This window comes from Mandrillus leucophaeus, unplaced genomic scaffold, assembly GCF_000951045.1.
Source record: "Mandrillus leucophaeus isolate KB7577 unplaced genomic scaffold, Mleu.le_1.0 Scaffold160, whole genome shotgun sequence".
In the NCBI taxonomy this organism is placed as follows: domain Eukaryota; kingdom Metazoa; phylum Chordata; class Mammalia; order Primates; family Cercopithecidae; genus Mandrillus; species Mandrillus leucophaeus.
In genome coordinates, this window is record NW_012101588.1 from 82,714 (window position 1) to 110,374 (window position 27,661).

General features: G+C 38.7%; 1 protein-coding gene across 2 annotated transcripts in view; it reads right to left on the reverse strand.

The window, feature by feature from the left end:
• MAP3K4 (mitogen-activated protein kinase kinase kinase 4) overlaps window positions 1-23,302 on the reverse strand; it is a 98,680-nt gene extending 75,378 nt beyond the window's left edge. The window contains exons 1-2 of one of the 2 annotated variants that reach the window (XM_011975909.1): window positions 23,079-23,302; window positions 11,434-11,624 (exon numbers count right to left, since the gene is read on the reverse strand). In XM_011975909.1, coding sequence (XP_011831299.1) covers window positions 11,434-11,494 — 61 coding nt within the window. In that variant the 5' untranslated portion in view covers window positions 11,495-11,624; window positions 23,079-23,302. Of the gene's footprint in view, window positions 1-11,433; window positions 11,627-23,078 lie in introns of those variants that run through there. The other variant, XM_011975910.1, reaches the window with a different exon arrangement.
• Between the last annotated feature and the right edge of the window lie 4,359 nt (window positions 23,303-27,661).

Consider the following 27,661-nt stretch of genomic DNA (forward strand, 5'->3'; position numbering starts at 1 on the left):
TTATAAGTTAAACACAAATCTTGTTAAGTTTACCTTACAGGATACAAAACAGTATATTACACAATTTTTTGAAATTTTGTGTTCACATAAAGCAATGGTTTAACATTTGGACCGACATAGTATGTTTAAGGAAAAGCAAATTGGGAAAGGAGCAGATGGGACAGAGAAGCTTCTTTTTTTTTTCTCCCCAAAACATAATCCAAGTTGGTTCTGGAAAAAATATAAATGTATACACCTTCGTTTAAATAATGATGCAATTCAAACTTAAAATAGACAAACTCCAGTCTAGCTACTGTGCAAAAAGGATATACCAATTACTCCACCTCAGCAGTAGCTGCCTTTTTAAAATAATAGACTTGTGACAGAAGGAGAGACAGGGTGATTTGGTTTGGATGTTTGCCCCCTCCAAATCTCATGTTGAAACGTGACCCCCAATGTTGGAAGTGGGGCCTGATGAGAGATGTCTGGGTCATGGGGGCAGATTCCTCACGGCTGGCTTAGTGCCCTCCCCACGGTAACCAGTGAGTCCTCACTCTATGAGTTCATGTGAGAGCTCTCTATTGTTCCTCTCTCTCCATGTGACATGCCTGCTTCCTCTTCACCTTCTGCCATGAGTAAAAGTTTCTTGAGGCCTCACCAGAAGCTGAGCAGGTATTGGTGCCATACTTGTATGGCATACAGAACCATGAGCCAAATACACCTCTTTCTTTATACATTACCCAGTCTCAAGTATTCCTTTATAGCCAACACAAAATGGACTAACACAGAGAGTAAACCCAACAGTGCTTTCTGGCAACTGATGACCAGTTAGGCCTCTATAAAATCATAAGGGAATTATCAATTAAGGGAGACCTGAGAACAACATTAGGGTGTTGGGGGGTGGGGGAGTCTATAGACTTAGATACAGGAATTTCCCTGAGCATTTTACATTTTGTTTTTACCCACTCTGACATGACTAAGTAACTTTTTAATAACAACCAAAAGCCTAATGGATAGGTGTGCTTGTTTGTTTGGTTTCCTATTAATACTAAATTTCCCTGCAACTAACAAAAAAGTCAAATGCAAACAGAGCTTCTCAAAAGGAAAATGAATAAAAAGTACAGGGTTTAGATATATAGAATGTTTTATTTGGCAAGTTCTAATTACAGCACTACAAAAATAGTTTCTAATAACTTAAGATGAATGGGACACCTGATCTCCCAAGTGACTATAAATTAAATGGTATGATTTTTCATGCTGCTATAAAGACACATGCACACGTATGTTTATTGCAGCACTATTCACAATAGCAAAGACTTGGAACCAACCCAAATGTCCATATATGACAGACTGGATTAAGAAAATGTGGCACATATACACCATGGAATACTATGCAGCTATAAAAAAGGATGAATTCATGTCCTTTGCAGGGACATGGATGAAGCTGGAAACCGTCATTCTCAGCAAACTAATACAAGAACAGAAAACCAAAAACCACATGTTCTCACCCATAGGTGGGAACTGAATAATGAGAACACTTGGACACAGGAAGGGGAACATCACACACTGGGGCCTGTCGTGGGGTGGGGGGAGGGTGGAGGGAAAGCATTAGGAGATACACCTAATGTAAATGACGAGTTAATGGGTACAGCACACCCACATGGCACATGTATACATATGTAACAAACCTGCACGTTGTGCACATGTACTCTAGAACTTAAAGTATAAAAATACATAAATAAATATAAATAAATAAATGGTGTGATTTTCGTTGCACAATTAAAGCAAACCTCTGGAACACTTTTTCCTTTGGCCAATCACCAATAATTCCGGTAAAATCAGAAGGATATAAAACATTTTTTAAAAAGAAAACTTTACAATGAAACTGTAAAGAACCAATGACAAGCAATATGGTTCATCTGATGGATATAAGACAAACAAATGAATTCCCACCATCTACAACTAAAAATGGCTCCTTAGAATATGTATTAATCATATTTTTAATCAAACTCTTGCAATTTTTATGTTCTCTAATATACGTATTTTCCAAATTTTAGAAACCAGTCTTAATTGAGCTCTCAAATGAGATGTAAACAGATGAATAATCTTTAAGTATGAGACGATCTTCAGAGCAATGATGACCTAGAATACCAGACAAGTCAGCAACCTGAAGGGGCTTGAGTCATCTCATTCAAGCTTCTCAAATTTTTCGGTGTATGTTCCGAATCACCTGCGTTTCTGCTAACGGGCACATTCCTGGGCCTGCTTCCACTATCTCTGACATGGCTACAATGGCTCCACATTTGGAGAAATTGCTTTATCCAGCTTCTATTTTCCAGGTAAGGGCTTTACAGACATTGTCGTAATGTTCATAACAATATGATGATGAAGATTACCACAGAACACAGATGTTTAGACAGATGGTTAATGTTAGAAAAGGGGTCCTAGCCCATGTTGGTGCCACCACACCATCCTTGGACTTGTCAAAGGTGCTTGCAAGGCAGTACCAACTGACCAAGGAAAGGCTAAGACAGTGAGTACCACAAAAGATTATGTAGGGCTAACTAGTCTGTAAAGGCTTAAAGTAAAAGCAAGTACTTGATCTGGGGCCTTGAAGAATGGAAGCTTAAATAAGGGAAGCAAAGAATGCAAGAGCGTATCTGAAGCCAGCAAAGAAGAGCAAGAAGAGACACAAAGGCAGCAAAGAAAAGCATGTGGCTGAACACCGAGTCTGTATATGGAAGCCTGGAAACACAAACCGGAACCTTGAAAGTCAGGCTAAGTTTGGACTAAAGAGCTGAAATATGGATTTAAATCCACTCTGGTTGACATAAATATTTCACTAGCTATACAGACTGAATCTGACTTGTAACCATTTTACCAGCTCCATTTTACATCAGTATGATATTCTTTAAAAATCAAACATTCTAATTTCACTACTGTTAGCAGATACACACATTTACAAATACATAGATAGGCACACGCATGTATGTACACACACATACACCTTGAGATATTTCCTAACAGGGACACGTGTGTGTTTGTGTGTGTGTACAAATTCTCATATAAATTGCAAAATATTTGCTCTATCTCTGTAATCCAGCTATGGCTGATGACCATCCCGCTATGGCAGTACTAGAATAGAAATGCAAAATGAAGCTGATAATGATCACTCAGCAACATTCTGAAAAGGGCTTTGGCTTGGGTGTCTTTTAAATTCCTATTTAACCTACTTAAACTATGAGATAAACTGAATGTACTTCCTTCTGCTATATTAAAAAGAAAACAAACATTGAACGAAAAAAATGGTTTGACGGTCTTTCTCTTAAATCAAACTTAAGAAGAAATAGTTATATTTGAGTAAATATTGCCCAAAACTTATCAAAATCTTAATTGCTATAAATTGGTAATGACTACCATTATCCAAAAGTATAATCTCAAATAACACCACAGCTAGCTCCTGTGGTGTTAAATTTAATACTCATCACAGTACGAAATGAAGCCTATTTACTGAGTTCATTTGAGTTTACCTGGTAGGGTTACATCAGTTGGGAAGTCAGATAGCAGACTTCCAGGTAATGCAGAGCTAATCATCCTTACCCAACACTCAAACAGTCTTTAGATAAAATGCCTTTTTTAAAACTGTCATATAAATTAAGAAAGTTTTCCCAATAAAACAGGAATTTTCAGCTTTTGGTGAAGGCTGGGCCATGAGACGCAGCAGTCATTCTGCAGTACACAGCACCTTGTCTCCACTGTTCAAACATACACTAACATCCTGCTGCTAAGAAGGGACTGTAGACATAATTAAAGCCCTTAACCAGCTCATTTTTGTTTAATCAAAAGGGAGATTTTCTTGAGTGGGCCTGACTTAATCACATAAAAGCCCTTTAAAAGAAGCCCTGAAACTTGTGGTGGTGGCACACACCAGGAGGGTCAGCTACTCTGGAAGCTGAGGCCGGACGATCACTTGAGTCCAGAGGTTTCAGGCCCGTCTGGGCAACATAGTGAGATCCCATCTCTAACAACAACAACAAAAAAAAACAATAACTGAAGGCCTTTACCCTCCCTGAGAGCATCTGCCTGTCCGTGGGTGGGGTCTGTCCACCTTCTGTCCGTCTGGTATCACAAGTGGTCCACACCTGAAGTAGAGATACCAGTTTCTGCTGGTCAGCTCTCCATGTAACAGCCACACTGGTCTAAAAGGTCCAAGACAAGACACTGAGCTTAGAGCCCTGTACAAGCTGTAGTGGGAGTGGCTGCACAGGGCAGCCCCACTTGAGGCCCAAGTGCATCTGGGGGCCATGCCCCAGAGGCATCTGAAAGATGATTTCCTGTGCTCCTGAAAGTCACCAGATCTAAAGCTGCTGCTGCAATGGCCATGGTCCTCTCTGGAGCCTTAGCCCACAACAGGCTCCTGGCCCTACCCTTGTTCCCATACCAGCTGGGCCCCTAGAGGCACATCCTCCATGCAACAGCCTGCAAATGGCCATATCTCAGGGGTTCACTTCCTTGCTCCCTCACAGGTGCCTGTGGGCTGAGGGTCCTGGGCCTCATCAGGGTTAGGGGAGGGACCAGGGATGACCGGAGCCTAGAGAGGCCAGTAGCCTGCACTCCAGCCCCCAGCGGCTCCTGTTACAGATAGTTATCACAGACAGGTGCTGGGAAGGCATCAGCATGGTCAGCATTCACGGACTTGCCAACAGGTAGTCAGGTTGGGTCCTGAGAAAGTGAATCCTAGAGCTATATGTCCTTCGGGCAGCTGCCAGAGGTAGGGCTGGTCCTCCTGCCATACGCCCTCCTTCGAGGGCAGCAGTTCTAGCTCTGCTCCACCTCGGCCTTCTACCCACAGCCTTCTCCTACTCACGCTCTGGCCATGGCTGCTTCAGCTTCTCCTCCAGCTTCTTCTCCAAGGCTCCCAGGCTTCTGATTAGGTCAGCCCGAGGAAGACAATCTCCCTTTCATTAGCTCGACAAAACAGGTTAGGGAGGTTAACTGCACCTGCAGAGCCCACTGGCCAGCAGCACGGAGAACAGTGTTTGATCAATGGGGAGAAAGTGGGTGCCCCTCACAGGAGTTGCTGCCTCCCTTCTATCTCTATCTGCACAAAGATAATATCCTCTTACTGAACAAACTTGTTGACATTTATGACCTTTTAAAAAGTCATTTTCTGTAAAACCAGCATATGTGGAGTTGAGGGAGTCTGTTCTTGGCTAGTGTGGAAGAGACCTTGCGTAGGCTTTGCACTGATTTTGAATTTGCTATGCATCTGACGACTTTATCCTTTGAGTGCAACTCATGTCAAGATGAGCAGTTTTGTTAAATTCGTGGTAAATGTTATCTAGGTCAATGCTTCTTAACCTTTTTTTGGTCACAGACTACATTTGCGAATCTGACGAAAACTATGGACTACTTACAAAAATGCACACATGCACATAATAAAATCTGCAGTTTCTGGGGGCCCACAATCCTCATGACTGCAATATAAAGGAATAGGGCTCTGATAACTTAAACTCTCTTTGATTCTTCACATTTTGTAAATAGTTGCATTCAATTAAATACTGTGATTCAAGTGGGACATTTCTGAAGCTGTATATATCTGTGTGTGTGTAGGTTGCACACACACCATATAAATGTCTATATATTGTACTTATATGTAGCCTCATATTTCCAGTAAATTTCATACTGGCCTCATGCATTCAACCACAATCCCCAACTATATTCCCCTTAGTAAAGATAAATGTAAAATGAGAAATCGGCAAATTTAAACAGCTAAACTGGCAGTTTAAAATTTTCTATATTAATAATATAGAAAATACAAAGAAACAAGATATTCATACATTGTTAGAAGTATCAAAATGAATAGTACTTTTGAAGAATGCACAATATCTACCAAATTAAAACACACATACCATTCAATACAGCAATTCCACCACTATCTACAAAAATACTCCATATATGAGTAAAGATAAATGAACAGAGATGCTCCCCACAATAGTATTTTTTGTTTGAAAATATGGAAACATACTATAGGGAACATGGTTATAATGATCCAAACAACACTTTAGTTTCAATGTGCTTACACAGAACAATGGCCTCCACCTATTACTAAGTAGAAAAGAGTAGTTATATACTGGATGTTCTAACTCAACTAACTTTGTAAAATTCCATAATGCTGTATTATGGTGTGCATCTCTCTTATCTTTAGAAAACTAAGAGCTTATTAATATACAGGCATTCTTCTTAGTACCAGTGTTTTATCTCTAATTTCTCCTGTCTATAACTTCCCATTCTAACATGTTACTGATAATGATTTACAGGAAATTAGCACTATCATAACTCCATCAAATAATTTCAATGAGTCAATTGTCTAATTACACATATGCACCACGATTAGGGCTACCAATTTTCTCAACATCTGGATTTACAATTATAAAAAACAAACATATGACATTAGTAGCTACTCTGAGCCTACAGCGGTAATAACATTCCAAGAATCATACCCGTATAATCAGTTCATGAGCATGGCTACCATAGCTAAAAAGCCAGTATTGTGGTTAGTATCTCTTCCTCTAAAGCGTCCCCTCAGTTACCTTTCTGGGTCCTTATATTACTTCAGGGATGCACCTGATGTTTTTTTTTTTTTTTGCATTTTTGTGGGTTAGGGGCTAGGGGACGCAAAGATAGTACGACTGACCAAATTCTAATTCCCCAAAGCTTTACAATGAATGCATGTAGGAATTAACCTCCCAAAGTAATCAACAAACCCCACCTGGTATGGCTGCCTTGAGCAGTCCCCTCCCACAATGAATTTTGGCCAGCCTCATGGAACTAAGAGAACACAACAGAAGTGATGCTACACAACTGCGGAAGCTAAGGCCTCGAAGCCCTGCAATTTCCACCTTGGTCTCTCAAAACACTTGCTCTCAGGAAAGACAGCTGCCATGTAAGAAGTCCAATTACCCAGGGACCATCCCAGGCTAGCCATGTGGAAGGTCACGTGGAAAGAAACCCATGCCAGCCAGCCCTCAGCTGTTCCTGCCCTCTCAGCCCAAGTAACAGACACATGTGAGTGAGGGAGCCATCGCGGACGTTTGAGATCCAGCAGACACCATGCAGACAAAAAAATGAGGGCTCAGACTTAGGGCCCCAGCCAAGCCAGGATGTTTCCAGCCAACTGAGCTATTCCAGCCAAGGCTCCAGACATCCTGGACAGGGATGACCTGTGCCTTGCCTACACACCTGAACCACAGAATCATGAGCAATAAAATAACTGCTCTTTCATGCTACCAAGTTTCGCGTTGGTTTGTTACACAACGATAGATAATGTGAAAAATGCAAATGTTATTGGTGACTGTTTGTTTAAAAGATGAGTCCAACTCTGACCACAGTTCTAAAGTTAATAGTATGACTCAGACAGCCTTTGCCTGTTGCAGTGAGAAAGAAATAACGTAACAGTTCACATTTCCTTGGACAGCTTTTTAAATAAATCTGACCAATCTAATTAATTCTAAAAAACTCCTCAAAATACTGAGGGGGCCAATATATTATTATGAGTCACATGCTAGTTTGAAATACTGGTCTTCCTGACTCAGCCTTGAGGTCACAACACAAATATCACTTGTTCTAGAAGTCTTCCCAAGCCCAGGTCTTCTCAACACTGCCTCCTGTGTGCATCCAGAGGGGTCTGTACTGTTGGTCATTTGGGTACTCCCTACTTGACCTGGAACTAGGTCTTACTCATCTTCCAAAAGAACACATGCCTACGGAGTCACTCAAATGCTGATTCAATGGAAAGAACGGAGGAGAAGTAAGGAAAGAACAGAAGGAGGAAAGGAAAAAAGGGAGTGAGGAGAGAAAGAGTGAGAAAGGTAGAAGAAAGAAAAGAGAGGAAGAGGATGGAAGGAAGGAAAGACAGGCAACAGCAACAATAACAAAAAACTGTACTAGCGGCATATGTAGTGAGATAAAGCAAAGGACTAGGAAGACATACGAGGAAATGTGTAGTCCAGGCAGGACAGAAACAGGAACAGTAGCTACATGACTTCAGACAATCATTTAATCTAAAACTCAGGGTCCTAAAAATGGGAACACCATTTAATAAGGATATGTCAACAATATAATTATTTAATTTTGCTTTAAGATTTAAGTCAAGAAAAAAAGTAGTAAGTGTTGGGAAGAAATCCTGAGTTTACAGCCGGGCACGCTGGCTCATGCCTGTAATCCCAGCACTTTGGGAGGCCGAGGCAGGTAGATCACCTGAGGTCAGGAGTTCAAGACCGGCCTGGCCAACATAGTGAAACATCGTCTCCACTAAAAATACAAAATTAGTCGGGCATGGTGGCATATGCCTGTAGTCCCAGTTACTCAGGAGGCTGAGGCAGGAGAATCGCTTGAACCCGGGAGGCAGAGGTTGCAGTGAGACAAGATCGCGCCACTGCACTCCAGCCTGGGCAATAAGAGTGAAACTCCATCTCAGAAAAAAAAAAAGAAATCCTGAGTTTACAATAATAATGATGATAGTTAATACTGAATACATAATCCTCATGACACTATAAGGCAGATGATTTTACAGGTAAAGAAAATGATATATGGAGGTTGCATATGCAGAAGGTGGTGGAACCAGGACTGGAGTCTGGGCGATCGAGTAACCAAGTTTCTGCTTTTGTCCACCATGCTGTGCTGCAATAGTCTGAGAACAAATAAATTCTCAAGGACTATTAACCATCACAATACAAGATTAAAACATTAAAATGGCCCACCTGTCTACTGCTGGCATCTCACTTCCACCTTGTCTTGGTATTCATAAACAAGAATGTTGGCAAGAAATAATTCACCAGCTGGCATACACGTGAAGCTACTTCCTAATATACACGTGACTGAGACATTTAAAATTAAAAGCCGTAAAACTGCTCTGAGCCAGTTTCCTTAGCCATAAAATAAGCACAGGTTTAAAGTCCTTTATCTGAAATGCTTGGGACCAGAAGTGTTTTGGATTTTGGAATATTTGCATTATACTTTCCGAGTAAGCACCACAAATCCAAAAATCCGAACTCCAAAATGCTCCAATTAGCATTTCCTTGGAGCATCATGTCTGTATTCAAAAGGCCTCAGACTTTGGAGCATGTGGATTAGGGATACTTAACTTGTATTATATAAGACCAACACTTTACTGGGTTATTATAGTATTCAAAAGATAATTCTTTTGAGGTGCTAAGCACAGTGCTTAACCCACAGTAAGCACCCAGTAATTGCTAATGACAACTGTGAAGACGCTGCTGCAAATGATATAGCAGACATTTAAATTAAAAGTACAGGTTATTCTGTGACATAAAAAGTTCATAAAACATTAAATTTAAGAAGCCATTATAAAGATAGTACAACATAAACATATATAGCAAAAAGCTAGGGAGTCTGTAGTCAAGCTTTTACAAACGGTAAATGAAGCTACTTTTGTGTATCAGGTTCAATGGGTGATTTTTTTTTGTCTGTATTTTCTGAATTTCCTGCAACAAACACATTATCTTTCGCAGATAAGAAAAAGAACACGTTATTAAGGATTTTGGTGTTCTGGGTCTGCTATCAGATAGCTATAAATCAAAGGGTCTGTGAGCATTAGCTTCTTCATCTGAAAAATGGCAGGAACTTGAGCAAACAATCTCTGAGGCTCCTTCCAGCTCTAAAATTCTGTAATTTCATAAAATAAACAATTTTAAAAATTGTGGAGAAAAAGGGCCAATCCTTTCCCTTCCCTTTATCTCTCACACAGCCCAGCAGGACAGCAGAACCTCAACAAACATCTAGTGACTGGTTGTCTCACTGATTAGTGAAAGACCAAAAAGTCAACTCAAATATTGCCTTCAGATAAGCGTAACCGCTGTTGCCTGTACTAGGAAGAAGTCCAAATAGAGTACCATGAGAACTAGTGGTACAAATTAGTCCTGACACTATCTCAAGCCTTCTGGACTTAAAAAGAGTTGCTCTGAAACCCTGGGCCTCAGTTTCTCAATGTATAAAAGGGGAAATTGTGTTCTCAACTCATGTTCGAAAATAGTATGAATCAACAAGAAAAAGCAAGTGTACTACCGACATCTTCTCACTTTACTAACACAAAGCAGATATTTATTAACTAATGTTGATTCAGTAGATGCTACTTCACTGATTCCTACCATATATAAGAAACTTCTATAGCCATTTGAGAAATTTCTTTGAGTAAATGCACAAGAAATGATTTTCAAGATGACAAACTGCAATGGGAAGTTTCCAAAGGGGTAGGTTAAAAAATTACAGCAAATCAAGTTTTATAAGAAGTATCTCATGTGGAAAAATCATTTGTGGGAAAGACTCTTTCCTGCTTGGGAACTTCCCTTGGATAGGATCTCACTCAAGCAAATCAACACAACAAAACCCAATTCTCTGGCCCTCCTTCTCTCTTGAGGAAGGGCTCTGATGGGGATGCAAAGTGAAGATGCCACTAACAGCCATCAAAGCTCAATATATGGAAGAAATCTACAGAAAGAGGAAGCAGAACAAAGAGGAAGAACAAACACAGACTATAGAAAGGGAGAGGTAGAAATGAGTGTGAGGTCAACAGTGAGAAATTTCTCGGGCAAGATGAAGACTAAAATCCACATGTCATGCAGTAATAGCTGAATAAATTCCAGGAATATATGGCATTTGTTTTAGGACAACTGGTTTGCTAAGATTAGCAGGTAAATTCTAAAACCACAAGGTTCCAGGCCATCACTTAGGGCACAAGGAGGCTACAGTGCAATATCATTCAATTCATCTACCACAAAAAAAGAACAGTTACATCCCACTAAAAGGAGGCTGGGGGGGGGGCGGGGGAAGCACGAAACTCTCTGCTTCTAGTAGAGCAATATGAGGACTTTACGATCCTAAAGAAAGAGAAAAGTAGAAAGCAGGTTCTGTCATGGTTGTTAGGTGAGGGGTACCATCTAGTCATTGTGCTTAGTGCGAAAAAGAGAGCCTTATACCCTAAAGGCAGCACCCCGGGGCACCAGCAGAGAGCAGAGGGAATCCAGGGGAAGACAGCCTGGCTCTGTCTCTCCTCAAATCCCCAACATACCACTTCTGGGCAGAGAGAATCTAGAAACTTCAGCCTAAGAGGCTGAAAGAACAGAAGGCCATCTATCCCATGGAACCCGTAGCCATCTTGGATTAGTACACTGGGAAACATTTGCCCTCTTTCACATCTTCAAATGCCTCGCGCAATGCTGGCTTTAACCATCCTCAGGACAAACCTTTCTATCTCTGGAAAACTATGTGTCTCTTTTATTAACACTAACAGTAATAATTCAAAAATAAAAAAATGGAACTTAGCAGGAGCATGAAAATCAAATTAAAAATAAAAGAAATTGCTAACCTTATTGTAGAAAGAATCAATCAAATGCCATGCCCTCTTGTACATCTTTTTTAAAGTACAAGACTCACCTTTCAAATTAGACCGACTGGCTGGCCTCCCCACATTATTCCTCTGGTGTTTGGTTGACATGCGTTTAATCTGTCGAGGTGTGCTGGGGGGAGAGTTGCCATACAGATTCTCTGTATTTGTTTCATCGGAGAAGTCCTCTGGATCAGACTCAGGACTCTTGCAAGCTGCATCTCCCAATGTGCCCTCCTGCCTATGAAAGACAGTGCATAGGGAAAACATTCAGTAACACAGTAAGTGAATTCAAATTTACTTATAATTTTTAAAATAATTCTTTGTGAAACTTTTGTACGTAAACATCTCTTCAGCACCGTACTTCTCCTCTATTTTTACCTGCGAAAACTCAAAAGGAGAACTTTTCTTTCGCTTGAAGAGAGTAACGATTGTGACTGCTACTGCTCTTACCATGAACAAGGAGTACCACATGGGTGGAGCTGTTATGCTTTGTTTCTCTTGTTTATAGAGCTCTTTCTAACACAAAAGAAATACAGAACTAAAAACTTACGCCTTAAGGAAAAAACAGCGAAGGACTAAAAGATACAAATCAGACAGAACTAAAAATGTACTTACGTGCTAGCTACTGACAGTTTAATTGATGAGTGGGCAAGTTCAGTCCTGCTCTGAACTTTAGTGCCTCGCCTCTTTCTCTCTTCGAAACACACAGAAAACAGAATGTATAGGAGCACTTTGCTATGATCCACACAGCAAAGCAGGAAGTACTGAGAAAGTATGGCAGGTCCATTTTCTAAGTTCTCTGATAAAAATTACAGCACACACATTACGTATGTATTTAATACCACTGAACCACTTGAAAATGATTAAAACATTAAATTTTATCTCAAGTGTATTTTAACACAATAAAAAATTGGGAAGAAAAAAAACCACAGTGCAGAGCTCAAGCAAGGTGCAGGGGAGAAGGATGCTGTAAAAGAGGAAAAAGAAAAATGTTTCTTTTCACCTTCAAAATGCAATTTCTCATTAATTTGTTCTCTAAAAACACTGCCTGCCAATTCTCTATCCCTAGCCAACTTCTCAAATCATCACAATTTTGACAAAGTTCTATTTCTACAAAGCTAACAAAATAAGATTTAATGATACAAATTGAGAGCCAATACAATTCTTAAAAAGTGAACCAGAAGGAATCAATCATGAAATTCTTTCCAAATATGCACCATCACAGTCTACCTCATTCTGAACATTTATAAAATATGCTTTATATTTTATAAACATAACTCCAAATCATATTCAGTATATAATCCATTTCTTCCTGGCAATTTGTATCTTGATATACAATCAAAGTTATTTCAAATTCATGAGCGAAACAGAAAAGCCACTCTACAATGTATGGTCCATTATGACTGAATTAGATCGACAAAACTGAAGAAAAGAAATTACCTTTTGAAAAATAAAAATGTTGCAGAATTATAAAATTTTACAGAACTGAAATCTATAAAAGACCCCTAATGGGTCAAAAGCTGATTTTTTAATAACCGCATTTTTAAAGACCACTCTAAATACTTCATAATACACACGTGCTCCTAAACATGTGTGTACATGCAAGACATACAAGTTAAATGTCCTGAAAGCTAACTTTAAACCATGTGCAAATTTAGAAATACGTTTTAAATGCACCTGCCTATTTCCTTAAACTACATTTATAAGTCTCATAACATCACACAACGAAGTGTAAACTTACAGATTAACTTGAAATTTCTTACACTCACTTCTTCTATACTCACTGTGTAATAGTTGATTTGACTGATTAAAGAACATGGCTATAAGCACCAAAATCATTTATTTATTTTCCATGTGCTGCAGTGGTTAATAACACCGTTTGGAATGATAAGCAGCATAGGCTTGGTGGTGTAGTAGACCCACGTTTAAATCCTAGCTGTACTGCCTATTAGCTGGGCGGACCGTGGACAAATTTTATCTCTACCGTGTACATTTACAAAATAAGGATAATAAATACTTAGACTTATACTTACTCCTATGAGGATTAAACCCAATAATGAATACTTAACCAAAGAGTCAGAATATAGTAAGTGTTCACTAAATGCTTGACACCACTCATATCACAGGCCTTGGAGGTCACTGTGCTCACTGAGAGAACCTGAGTTCTTGCTCATCTGCTTCACCTTAAGGGAGAAGCTCACCTAGGAGTTCGGCATGGTATAGGCCTGGAAGCGCTTCTAACATTTTAAACATCTTTTGAATTCTTTCAAACTCAATATTATAAGATTTCTGTTTTCATTTAATTTCCACACTAATATACTTAAAGGAAACGCCAAGAAAATACTGTATTTTATTACTTTTGAATCTCCAGGAGTGTCCAACATAGTGCTTTCAAACATTCAGTGCTTTTCATAATAATGCACTTAACACATAAGAATGGTAACTGCCAGGAAACTACAGCACAAATGTTTAGTCAGTTAAATACATCAAAGCCAGACAGCAGGGAATACCAGGATAATTAAAAAATGAAGTCAGATACGAAAAAGCAAACAAAATCTCTTTCAAAACACATCCTTTGTGGTGAGGAGGAGTGTGAGCTCAGAAGCTACGGCCACATCTCAGCCGTCCTGGATGGGTGAAGCATCCATTACTGAATCTTTCTAACACTATTAAAACTAATAATTTGGAATTTTAAAGGTCTACATTCTAACTATTTCAGGAAATTCAGTTGTAAAGGTTTCTTTAAAAATAATTAAAGTAACGGAAATAAAGGGCTATGAAAAATATAAAATGGTCTGTTTTGCCAGTATCTGGCGGTACCGTGTGGATGGTGAATTAATGCAATGCAGAGTGAAAGTGGAGGAGAATTTCTGTGAAGAGGGACTGACAGTATCAAACCTCAGTGGCCCAAATGTCAAGCCCCTCAACCTGAGGAGAGTCATGATCTAAAATGACAAGCACAGCTGATTTTTAAAAAATAAATAAATAAGTACCTTTGTGGGATCTACATTGAGTTCTGTGCTTTAGCAGATAAAGAGGGTCTAAGAAAGTATATATAATAAAAAGGCTAACTTTTATGAAGACTTAACACTGGGGACCCAGAAGAGTATTTGTGTTGTACTATCTTCCAACTGTGGACAAACTGTTTCTCTACATGTGGAAAAATTAATGTGGCTGTACTCTCAAATAAAAGAATAAATCCTTGTAATAATTCTACAGAAGCTAACAATGCCTTGTTTTCTGATCTGCATTTATTACAAAACCAAAAGTCATCTGTCTTATCCTTATACATTCACATAGACACAATGAACAACTACTGACTTCAAAGTATTTCTAAACTATCTAATTATTCTAACAGTAAATATTTAAAAATCACACTTAAATGAAGATGAATACTGTCATAAACAAAATATTAAAATAAGACAAAACACAGTATATTTTATCCTTTCTTACTCATTAAGCAACACAGAAAACGAGTTAGGAAAATGTCATATGGTACTACCAGCCACTACACTTATAATTCATAATTAAAATGAATTTAATACTTTCTTAGGATTTACTTAATGTGGTCAACATGGTATTCTCACTTGTTGGAAAAGATGCTGGTTTACATTCCATCCAAGCAACTTAGTAACACCTACGTGTCAGAACAAAATCCAACAGTATTTAAAGAAACTTTCTTTTAAAGAGTCTAGCACCTAATAAATAAAATTCACAAATGTTTTCCATCCTATCAAAAAATTACCAGCCAAGTGCAATGGCTTATGTCTGTAATCCCAGCACCTGGGGAGGCTGAGGTGGGCAAATTGCTTGTGCTCAGAAGTTCGAGACCAGCCTGGGCAACATGGCAAAACCACATCTCCACAAAAAAAAAACACAAAAAACAAAAAACAAAACAAACAAACAAAAAAAAAACTAAGCAGGTGTGGTGGCATGCACCTGTGGTCCCAGCTACTCAAGGAGACAGAGGCGAGAGGATCACTTGAGTTGGTGCCACTGCACTCCAGTCTGGGTGACAAAGCAAGACGCTGTCTCAAACAAACAAACAAGCAAAAATACCAAAGAAAAAAATATATGATCCAAACCAGGAGAAAAACCGAAAGAAACAGACCAGAAATGATTCAAGTGGACATTATAAAGATGAAAAATATATCTGAAATATACTCTGTGGGTTTAACAGCAGATCAGACACAACAGAAAAACATCAGTGAACTTGAAGATACAGCAACAGAAACTATCGAAAATGAATCAGAGAGAAAAAGATTGGGAGAAATAAAAAGACAGGGTACCAGTGCCCTGTGTGACAATATCAAGCGGTTTAACCATGTGTTATTGGAGTTCAAAACTAGAGAAGGAAGGCACAGAAAAACATCTGAGGAAGGACTGAATATTTTTCAAATCTGGAGAAAACCATAAGCTCACAGATCCAACGAACTCTGAGCAAAAGAACTATAAAGAAAACTCTCAGTCTGTTGTAATGTACATCATAACCAAATTGCTGAAAACCAATGATGAAGAGAAAAATATTAAAAGCAGCCAGAGAAAACTTAGTCTGGGAGCCTTAGCTTAGAAGTAACATATAACAAGAGGGAAAGAAATCAAGCAAACTTTTATTCTTTTTTCTTTAAAACAAACAAACAAAAAAATACTTATACACAAAATCTAGAAAAATACTAGTGGTAAGTTCAAAAGAACTTGCATCATTTCAATTAACTGACCATAAGCATCCAAAACCTCATTTTGTAATCGTTCATGTGAGATGAGCTAATGTGGTCAGCTGACCACTTCAGAATGTTTACATGGATACCAATGATTTGGGATGAGGAAAGTAGTACAAGGCCTACGTCAGCTGCCCTGAAACATTTGTCTTACTTGTGTTTAATAACATACAAACGTGAAATGTCTTTCTGGTACTAAATTTCTGACAGTCACGTAAAACAACATTTCACTCTTTTACCATAAAACCCTGCTAAGTACTATTATTACACTACAATCTGGTCTAGGCAAAGTATGTCGCGAACTCAACCCAAGGGAGTTTGGTGTAGGTTTTAAAGGAAAAATGTGTGAAAAGAAAACAAAACAAAAATTCAAGTTACTTGGGGTTAAATAGTTCTACTCTGACATATTAGGTAAACCACAATGGTGCCTGAAATAGCTATCTGTAAAATGATGAAGTCGGATTAGATGAGTCTGAAAACATCTGTGGTTCTGCAAAAGCCATCCCTGCCCCGCAACACCACCCCAGCCGAAAAAAAAAAAAAAAACCCAAAACACTTCATTTAGCGACATCCTTCGAAATAAAAGGATATTTTATCCACTTGTGAAGTATAATATTCATCTGTGTGAAGTTCTCTCATCTACCTCCACTTCCACCTATTCTCTATTAGGTAATAAGTATTAGGGAGATTTCTGCTATTGGGGGAAAGAGAGGAGGGATATAGGCAGAAGGGATAGATTTTCTAGGTTTCTTTTTTATTTAAACAATTTGTATAGCTTGCTTGGCCTGCAGTATTAATCAAAGGGAGCTAAGCTCAGTTTGAGGTTGCATTTTTGGTTCATATTACAAAAGCCAATTTATTAATAAGTTATCCCTATTACACGAGTCAATTTATCAATAAGTTAGTTATCTTTATCATCAACCTACAGTTGAACATTTATCAGCTTACCTCCAGGTGAACGGTCAAACCTCGAGCTTATCCAACATGTACTATCTTAACTTTTGCACTGATTCAGAGCATCGAGTCTTTACAAACCTAACTAATCTTGGTTATTTTTCAAGGTAGACATTTAGACTTGTTTTTTAATGAAAATTCATCTTTTTAAAACAAACGTAGATTAAAAAAAAACACACACACACACATTTCCTATGGAAATGAGTAAGAAACTATCTCCCCAACAATTACTGAAGAGCAGGAGCTTGTCATCCTTACCACTGCTTCTCCGATGTCTAGAACAGTTGCTGGTGCAGATTATGTGCTCAAAACTACTTGCTGATTGAACAAACACGTCAAGTTAAATAAGTTTATCTTTTACATTTTGGATTTAATCATTATCCAAATCCCTTTAAATACATAACATTTCACTATTTTTAAAATACATTTTTTAAAGGCTACAAAAATGAAAGATTGTTGATTTTTGACAATAATGTTGTTTAAGTGATTCTGTAACCCTGGGTGCAAAGATGACGCTCTACTAACCAAAATGACAGCAAAGGGGTATGATGTAGGCAATGTTTTGGAATCAGATTAACATGGGCTGAAATCCCTATGCCCCCACACTTACTAGTAAGAATACAAGTTTTAACCAAATTATTGTTTTCTTGCAAACACTTTAATTTAGAGGTTTTATCCAATGCTACTGGAACTTGTGGCTGGACAGTTAATTAAACATACATACATGAAAAACACTAAAAATGAAACATGCAGACAAAAAAACAATATACTGTGGCAGCTGTTACTTTGGTGGTCCTTGACGAAACTGGCCTCCTCATGGTCACAAACTTGCATATCCGCTCCTGAATGTGGAATGACTTTGTGACTGCTTTAACCCATGCAATGTAGCAAAAATGACACTGGACCCCTCCCGGGCCTAAACCTTAAGAAGGCCACCTGTGTACTCCTGGGAAAGCTAGCCACCAGGTAAGGAGCCCAACTTAGGTGGAGAAGCGCATGAAGGAGAAGCTAGCTAGCTCAAACCAGCAGAGCTCCCAGCTGACAGCCAGCACTAACTTAACTTGCTAGCCTTGAGAGTGAGGCTATTTTGGATCTCCATTTGTCCCTGCTCTGCAGCCAACACCATAAGCAGCAGAAAAACCACTCAATACCATGACAGCTAATAAATGGTTTTTATTTTAAGCCATTAAACATTGGTATGGTTTGTTAAACTGTAATACATAACTGCCACACACACAAACCTTACATTTTATTTTTGCTTCAACCCATGAATGGGTTTTAATCAACCACCACTTTGATGAGGGCTACAGCCTTGTCTTTCAGTGCGGGTCCACTGATGGAAGTTCTGAGTCAACTTTGTGGCTTATCAGATGTTGCACAATGCAGCATCTACAATCTCCACTCTATTTCTCTAAAATACAACAAAAATTTAAATACTTTTGTAGAGTGATTTTTCTGGATGTTCATCATTTTTTTTCCTAAGCGTTCACAGTTCTCTCTTACACCTAATTTGATGGCAATTGTTTTGCATGTTACTCACCTATACTGACACTTTGCAAAGCATTCCAAGTTAGTTTATATAGAAGCTACAATTCTCTTTCATACTCACATTTCATAGATTTGTATAACAGTCTACTGAGTTATACAATCACAATTAAAAAGTACAGATCTAAATAGATTTAGGAACAAACCAGAAACTCTTGTTAAGTATACAGCTCAATTGGTGGGGACAGAAAATCACTGCCTGTATCACATTCTATATTCTAGAGCAGCCTATTAGCTATCAGTATTCATGATGCTGTGACCATTAGTTGGTAGTTTTATATAAGAAATGAACAGAGCCGGGCGCAGTGGCTCACGCCTGTAATCCCAACACTTTGGGAGGCTGAGGCGGGCAGGTCACAAGGTCAAGAGTTCGAGACCATCCTGGCCAACACAGAGAAATCCTGTCTCTACTAAAAATACAAAAAATTAGCTGGGCGTGGTGGCGGGCACCTGTAGTCCCGGCTACTCAGGAGGCTGAGGTAGGAGAATGGCGGGAACCCAGGAGGTGGAGCTTGCAGTGAGATCAGGCCACTGCACTCCAGCCTGGGCGACAGAGCAAGGCTCCATCTCAAAAAAAAAAAAAAAAAAGAAAAAAAAGAAAAGCCTTCCTTCTTAGACTGGGCCTGACTGCAAAACCATGTAGCAGGGAACACAGGTGGGAGCATGTCCCTGAAACAAGGAAAGAATTATGACACGTCAGTATCACCGTGGGTACATTCTACCATGAAATGCCAACCAAAAAATATTCAAAGGAAAGCAACAAAAAATAAACATCGTGATTCATTCAAACAGTTGTTTTAGGCTTAACTAAAGAGAACCATAGGGTTAAGACAGGAAAATTTGGAAGATAAAAAACTGTCAAAAGCTGGGAGGAAAAACAAAGGGGCTTATGCCAAAGACAAAACAAAAAAGAGTTTACGGAGAAACAAGAAAAATGTTTGAAACTTTAATTAAAGGTTAATTCATTCAAGAATGAATTACAATCTTCTATCCACTCTCTTTTCTTGCAAATAAGAACATTTTTTAAAATCTCCTTATTCTAAATTAAATTTACGCGTGGAAAAAACATTTTATATCATTGGCATTCTTAGAAATCAAGCAACTGAAGAACCATCTCTGTAGGGGACAGATGAGCTGCCTGGATCTCCTTAGCTGAAGTTACTTTTTCTTAAAATTTGCATTACAAAATTAGTTAACTGTAAATATGACCTAAGACACACATCACACGCTCAAAACATTTGTTCCAACTGCTGGGAGGATAAAACAAGGAAATACGAGCATATGACGTATTCTCCCAAAGTATTCGGAGAAGGAAAATGGAAACTAGAGAGGGGAAGGCAAACTAGGACAAGCTGGGCACAAAAATCTCTCATCTTTGTTTTCACAGCACAGAAAGAGCTCGTTCATCCAGGGACTAGATTTTGGTTTCCAATACCATTCTCCAATAAAGAGAATTTTGGAGAAATGGCTGATTGTGGGACTAGGGCAAGGAAGGTGTAGTATAAGCCTGAGCATCCTGCATCACCAGCAAGTGAGGAATATTCAAAAACAGAACCACCAGGTATGTTACAGAGACACAGGAGCCAACTCAAAGAGCTCTCATTTGGCTGAAGCTGGGACACTTTGAGCAACAAAGTAAATGAGGTAACACTGGATTACAACCATGAGCCCATACTGACAACTACTGAGTGGGTGGATGAATGGATGGATAGATAGGCAGGCAGGCAGACAGACAGTCTGACAGACAGACAGGTACATACATACATACATATCTCCTGTATAGAAAATAAAAATCCAAATAATTTACATACTTCCCTCTCAAGGAGGTGGAGTTGAACTCTCTACTCCTTAAGTGTGGGCTACATTTTTGGTGACAGAAAGGTGGGAAAAAAAGTAACGTTATAATGGAGTAACCTGACAACAAACAGGCGGTCAAGGTTAACCTATCAGTGGTAAGCCATGTTGACAGCACGTGCCTCTGATATGATATGATGACAAAGTCACTTCATCTCTGTGATATTCCTCCTAAAAACCCATAACCTCAAACTAAGACAAAATCACCTGACAAACCCAAGTTGCGGGACTTTCTACAGAATACCTAATCATTACTTCTCAAAACTGTCAAAGTCATCAAAAACAAAGTGTGAGAAACTGTTACCAGCCAAGAAGAGGCTAAGGAGACACACTAATGTGGTCCCTGGATGGGATCTGGGAACAGAAAAAGAACATCTGGGGAAAACAAATGAAATCTGAATAAAGTTCTGAGTTTAGTTAACAATGAAGTGTCAATATTGGTTCACTAGTCGTGACAAACGTATAAAGTTCTATAAAATTTAATAAAGGAGGAAACTGGGCATATGGTATAGGGGAATTCTACGTACTATCTTTGCAACTGTCCCTAAATCTAAAACTACTCTAGGGGCTGGGTGTGGCGGCTCACATCTGTAATCCTAACACTCTGGGAGGCGGAGGCAGGAGGATCACTGGAAGCCAGGAGTTTGACACCAGCCTGGACAATATCGTGAGACACACATCTCTGCAAAAAAAACAAAAGAATAAGCCAGATTTGGGGGTCCACACTTGTAGTCCTGGCTACTCAGGAGGGTGAGGCAAGAGGATCGCTTGAATCCAAAATTCCGAGGCTGCAGTGAGCCATGACTGTACCAGTGTACTCCAGTCTGGGCAACTCAGTGACACTCTGTCTCTTAAAAAAAAAAAAAAAGAAAGAAAGAAAATTTAAATTCAGCTATTCTAAAATTAAAAGTGTATTTAAGACTAATTACATTACATGGAACAGTTTCATGACTGCTGAAAAATCGTGACGTTACCGTACAGGTAGGTATAAAAGACTAAGAGCCAAAACTAAACTGAAAAATGTAAAATTATAAAATTAAGCAATTCTTTATAGATACACTGATAATTGTGGTTGTAAACAATTTCAAAATGATAGGCTGAAAAAATGCCATTTAAAACAGTGACTGCCAAAACTGGTATGTGCATCAGAATTTTTGACCTTCTTGGTAAAAATACAGATTTCAGTACCTTCCACAAGAAATTCTGACCAGGAAGTCTGAAACAGGGCTTGGAAATATTTATTGTAACAATCATTACAGGAGCAACTCATCCATGGACCAGTGCCATAAACAGAGTCTGATCAACTGCCATAAATAATGTCTTTTGTTCCTACTTGAACGGCAAATTCTGCTCTTCCATTCTTATGGAGAACTTACCATTCCTCCTCCAGGAGGCTGAGTGAAGAAGCATAACCTAGAAATACTGATTAATGGCTCTAGGTCAGCATGATGGAAGACCATATGCAATGTTTTTCATAATGTGGTATTTAAAAGACTTCTGGAGGCACATGTATAATGTGCTTAAAGTCATTTATTGTTACAACTATTTTCTATTTAGGGCAAAATTTAGGTTTTCCATATTTACTATCATGATAAAGTTTCCTTCTAAAATAGACTTCCTAAAAAGAGAATAAATTTTTTAAAAAAGGAAAATAATATAATAGGTAGTAAAAGGATATAGCAAAAATTGTAAGGTGTTACACAGATGGTGGAAGATTAAAAAACGCTATACTAGTTAAACTCCAGTGCTACCTTTTGGTAAAAAGCTGCAAGAGACAGATGAATGAAGATTCAAAATTAAGACAATGGTCAAAAAACAATAAAATAACATCAAATAGGAATAAAACGTTTATACTTGTTTATGTTTTGAATCAGCTCTATAATTTGTTACTCACTAAGTTATGAAGAATTTTCACTCTAACAGTATAACTGCTATCATCAGGCACTGAGTACTCACCACGCTTGGTAAGCACTATGCTCGATATCATACACAGTCTCATTTCATCTTTACCAGAACCTTATAGAACCATTTTAGGGAAGGATCCTTTGCACAGGAGGCTAATTCCTATTAATGATGAGAGGCGCTCTGTTACGTACTAGGTACCCAAGGACTCCTACAGGTACTAGCATAATTCCTAGGCCCCAGAGTAGGGAAAAGGATGGCTCATCTTGCAAGTGTCTGGGCCAGAACTGGAGTCCTGATCTAACTCCAAGGCCCAAGGCCCTCCCATCTTCAGTAGACCATTCACTTGTAGCTCACTCTGATAAGGATCATTTCTCCTGTGGGACAAAGTCCCTCCAGGTGGAGAGAGAGCATAGCACGAGAGAGAGACCAGGAGAAAGTATGGACTGGCAGTTCAGAGAGCCAGTTTTCTGGTCCACTCTAGGACTCACATCTTTGGTGAAGCTTTTTAGCCATCCGAGATCTCAATTTTCTCAGCTATAAATAAAGGTATTACTCTGGATAAGATACTGCATCTAAATTCAGTTCCAGGGAGACCTAGCTTGGCTACAAGTTAAATGAAAAAAAGTGGGGATTCTGCCTGGTTTATTTATCTGTATATGTCAAATAAAAGGTCTAACTGAAATCGTCTCTTTCAGATAGCTATTTATCTTCCGTACCAAATGTAGGGATTACACCCTGCCTTCCAGGAAGGTCAATGTTCTAACAGAACTTCATCAGATCAGGCTTAAGTCTCTGTTCCTTTCACATGAGCCAGGGTGTGTGTAGGTGTGTGTGTGCTGAAATAGAAAATGTGCTTTTTAAACTACAGAATGGTAATTTTGAATTAACAACAACTCTTTTTTTTTTTTCATTGAGAACAGGATTCTGTAACAGATGAGACAAAGAAGATATACCAATGTGTCAAATGTACACCATTTTCCTATTCACTTTTGTTTTCTTGGGTCTTTAATAATATGATTGACTTACTTACAGTTGAAAATACACATTATCTGTTTCATACTACACTGTGTGTCAAATAACACTAATAGCTCCTCAAGGGAAATCACTGTCAGGTCTTTATTTCAACAATGACCCCATCAGACAAGAGGTGTGCTAAGAATAGAGGAAAAAACACATTACTGTTCCTGCCCTCATAGAGCTTTCAATCTACAGAGAACTGGAGAGTTAGCACAGAATTACATACAAGTGTATTTCAAGTACACTTATGAACTATGCTACGAAGGAAGATTACAGGGAACAAAGTGCTGGGACGAAGTCCACCAGCAGATAGGACCTAACCTGGAGACCTGGGAAGATGGTAACAAAGAAAGCTTCTCTGAAGGAGGAGCATGTCAACCAACACTTAAAAGTTCTGAAGAAATTGCCCAGAAAAAGGAGGCAGAAAGTGGGGGCCGCTAAGACAGAAGGAACAGCACGTGCAGAGGATCTGAGGCAGGAGAGAGCAGGGCTCAAGGGTTCATCTGAGAGTGAAAGGAGCTCACGATGACTCAGGGCGGGCAGGACAGGCAGAGTGAATCCGAGTTCCAGAAGCAGCAGGCAGGAGCAGGAACAGACTACGTTATGTCTTATCCCCAATAGCTTCTGTCTATACTCCAGCAATCAAGACCCAAGTGACCTGCTGGTAGCTAACAGCAGGAAAAGAATTGTTCACTTGAGAGGAACAATGCTTTTTGGAATTATAAAATCCTTACAAACGGCAAGTTACTATCTAAGAGGGAATAAAACATGACCCAACATCAAAGATGAAATCAAAGATACACACAGGTTTGTCTCATGAAAACTATAACTTTCTTAATTAAAAGCTATGTAAACTCAGAAAAAATGTAAATGAGTCTAAAAAATTTTAGAAGAAAAAATAAAACTATTTTTAACTTGAAAGCTTTCTTCACTAAGGAGGACATAATTGGTAATTGTGGTTGAACACATAAGGTCAATGTGGAATTTACTGGAAATGTGGGGCTTAAAGGCCCTGTGTATTCCCAATATAAATACCACATATAGTTTTAGAAAAGAAATGTCTCACGGTGTATCATTAAATGCAACATGTACAAAACATAGGGAATATTTAAAAAATAGCTATGGCATCAAAGCTGTTATTACTTTATATTTCAACCATGAAAACGAAGAATTCCCTGAACTTGGATGTAAATTTTCATTATGTGCATGTCTGCATTTTTCTTTTCTTTTTTTTTTTTTGAGACAGAGTCTCGCTCTGTCACCCAGGCTGGAGTGCAGTGGTGTGATCTCAGCTCACTGCAGCCTCCACCTCCTGGGTTCAAGTAATTCTCCTGCCTCAGTTTCCTGAGTAGCTGGGACCACAGGCATGCACCACCATGCCCAGCTAATATTTGTATTTTCAGTAGAAACGGAGTTTCACCATGTTGGTCAGGATGGTCTCAAACTCCTAACCTTGTGCCCGCCCACCTCAGCCTTCCAAAGTGCTGGGATTACAGGCGTGAGCCATCGCACCCAGCCCAGGACTGTTTACTTAGAAAAATGCACATGTGCGGGCAGGGAGACACTGCACTCCAGCCTGGGTGACAGAGCGAGACTCTGTCTCAAAAAAAAAACAAACAAACAAACAAAAAAAACAGTCCATAGTTTTCGTCAGGTTCTCAAATGCAGTCTATGATCCAAAAAAGGATAAGAAGCATTGACCTAATATTTATCACACATTTAGCAAGGTTCTCTTTTAGAAATATCTCACAGTGACATGTATTCAACACCTAAAGGATACAGGTGTCAGATGCATAACTAATTCAATGCCAAGGCTCAAGCTACAAAGTTCCTGTTGTACTAGCCAGGGACAGAGACATCTCCACACACCCACACACATAGGATTTATTCGAAACTGACTTTTTTACAAAATCATGTAAATGTCAAAAGATTCACTGAACGAAATAATTTTCCATCTTTTATGACACACTGTTGTTTCATGTTTGGAGTGATACTGGCCTCCATATGCCCTACAAAAATGGTTCCTTATTCAGACAAATTTGAGTTTTAAAAATTAAAAAAAAAAAAAAAGGTTAACATAAATTAACATTTTATCTAGTAACAGTTAACAAGAATAACTGGAAAACTCCTTAAATGGCTCATAATTAAAGTTATGACCAAACAGAATAAAAAAGCCTTTTGAAAGAAAGAGACTGGGCCAGATAGCTCACGCCTGTAATCCCAACACTATGGGAGGCCAAGGCGGGTAGATCACTTGACATCAGGAGTTCGAGACCAGCCTGGCCAACATGGCAAAACTCTGTCTCTACTAGAAAAATACAAAAATTAGCCGGGTGTGGTAGCGAACACCTGTAATTCCAGCTACTCGGGAGGCTGACGCAGGAGAATCGCTTGAACCTGGGAGGTGGAGGTTGCAGTGAACTGAGATCGCACCACTGCACTCCAGCCTGGGCGAGTGAGACTCGGTCTCAAAAAAAAAAGAGAGATCTTAAGCAAACATGGAAGAAACTGATTTGGTAAATGAGAGAAAGGAGAATGTTTCCAAAATATAACACCAGAGATGTAAAATTAGAAGGAAAAAAACCACTATAAGAACAAAGTTATTTTTAAGACAGGCAATAAAGATAAAAACTATAGACGAACATGAGATTTAATCAGTGACCTTCCAGTGATGGGGTTTCTTCTGTGTTCATCCCACTTTAAACTCACTGAGCTTTTTGAATCTGGTTGATAGCATTTCTCAAATTTGAAACATTTACAACCATTATTTCTTAAAAAATTTTTTTCGGTTCTCCTCTTTCTTTTCTCCTAAAACTCAATACACACGCTAACCAACTAACACTATCCCACAGGTCACTGGTATTCTGGTACACTTTCCAGTTTTTGTTCTCTCTGCGCGTAGTTTGTACTGCTATATCCCTAAATTCACTGTTGTCTTTCTGCAGTGTCTACTCTGTTGATATCCCACCCAGCGTATCTGTCATTTCACATAATGTATTTTTCATTTTCAGAAGTTCCATTTGGATCTTTTTTACATCTTTTTTCTCCAATATTCATGTTTTCATTTAAATACATGAGCCTAATTATAATCTTACAATTGTAGCAACTCCTGGTACTTCCATCATCTGTTACTCTAGGATTGTTCCTGTTGGCTAATTTTTCTCCTGGTTATAGGTCATATTTTCTTGTTTATTGACATATTTTGATTAGATGTTGGATATTATAAATTTTCTGTTGTTGTTATCTGGATTTTATTGTCTTCCTTTAAAGAGGATTAGACTTTGAGTATTTTTCTGTAGGCTACTAAATTATCTCAAATTCCTTTTGATCCTTTTTAAGATTTGTTTTCAAGTTTGGTTAAAGTCAATTTCATAGAAGCTTTTCTTCTAGAAACAGCCTAACCTCACTACTAAGCTGTGATCCTTCCAAGTCTTTATTGAATGTCCCAAATGTCCAACACAACAAAGACTTTCCACTTCAACCAACTGGTACTCAAGTTCCTCCCGGCCTTGGGTGAGCTCTGCAAACGTTTCACAGTTCACAGCTCCTCCACGGCTGTTTGCCTAATTTGCTGAGTTTCTATGCCACACAATTTATTCATCAAAGACTCAAGGAGGCCTTATATAAATTTTCTGGAGCTCTTTTTCTAGATCACCCCTTCCTCTCCAGAACTCTACCCTCAACTTCCAACTGCCTCAGCCTCCTCAAACTCCAATCTGCTTCCTCTACTCAGCAAGTTCACTCTGCTTTGCCTCGTATTCCTCCCTGCAACACAGTCTGAAATAGGCTTAATCAAAAGGCTGGCCTTATTTGTTTCCCTTGCCTCCGGGATTACTATCTTGTACAGTCTGCTGTCTAATGTCTAAAACAGTCGCTCTATACTCAAGTCTATTCCAAATAGCATTAAGAGTTTATTGTACATCACTAAAATCCAGCATATTTTTATTTTTTAATCTAAAAAACTGTTCTGTGTATTTTTAGGATTATAATAAAATGACGCACAATCAGCTTCATCACACATTTGGGAAAAACAGTACTTGACCTTCAACCTTCAAAGTGACTGACTACATGATGTAGCTAAGTATTATATAATAGGATTACACAGCAGTGTCTTTAGGAAGCAAAGGAGAAAGGAAATTTTGTTCAAAAATATGTATATGTTTATGTTTACTTTACATAAAAAGGCAAAAATCATCTCATTTTGGAGGCTAACATACAGATAGTCAAATTCAACTCATTTATTTTGTAAAAATTTAACCTCTTTGGGCCCCAGTTTCCATAA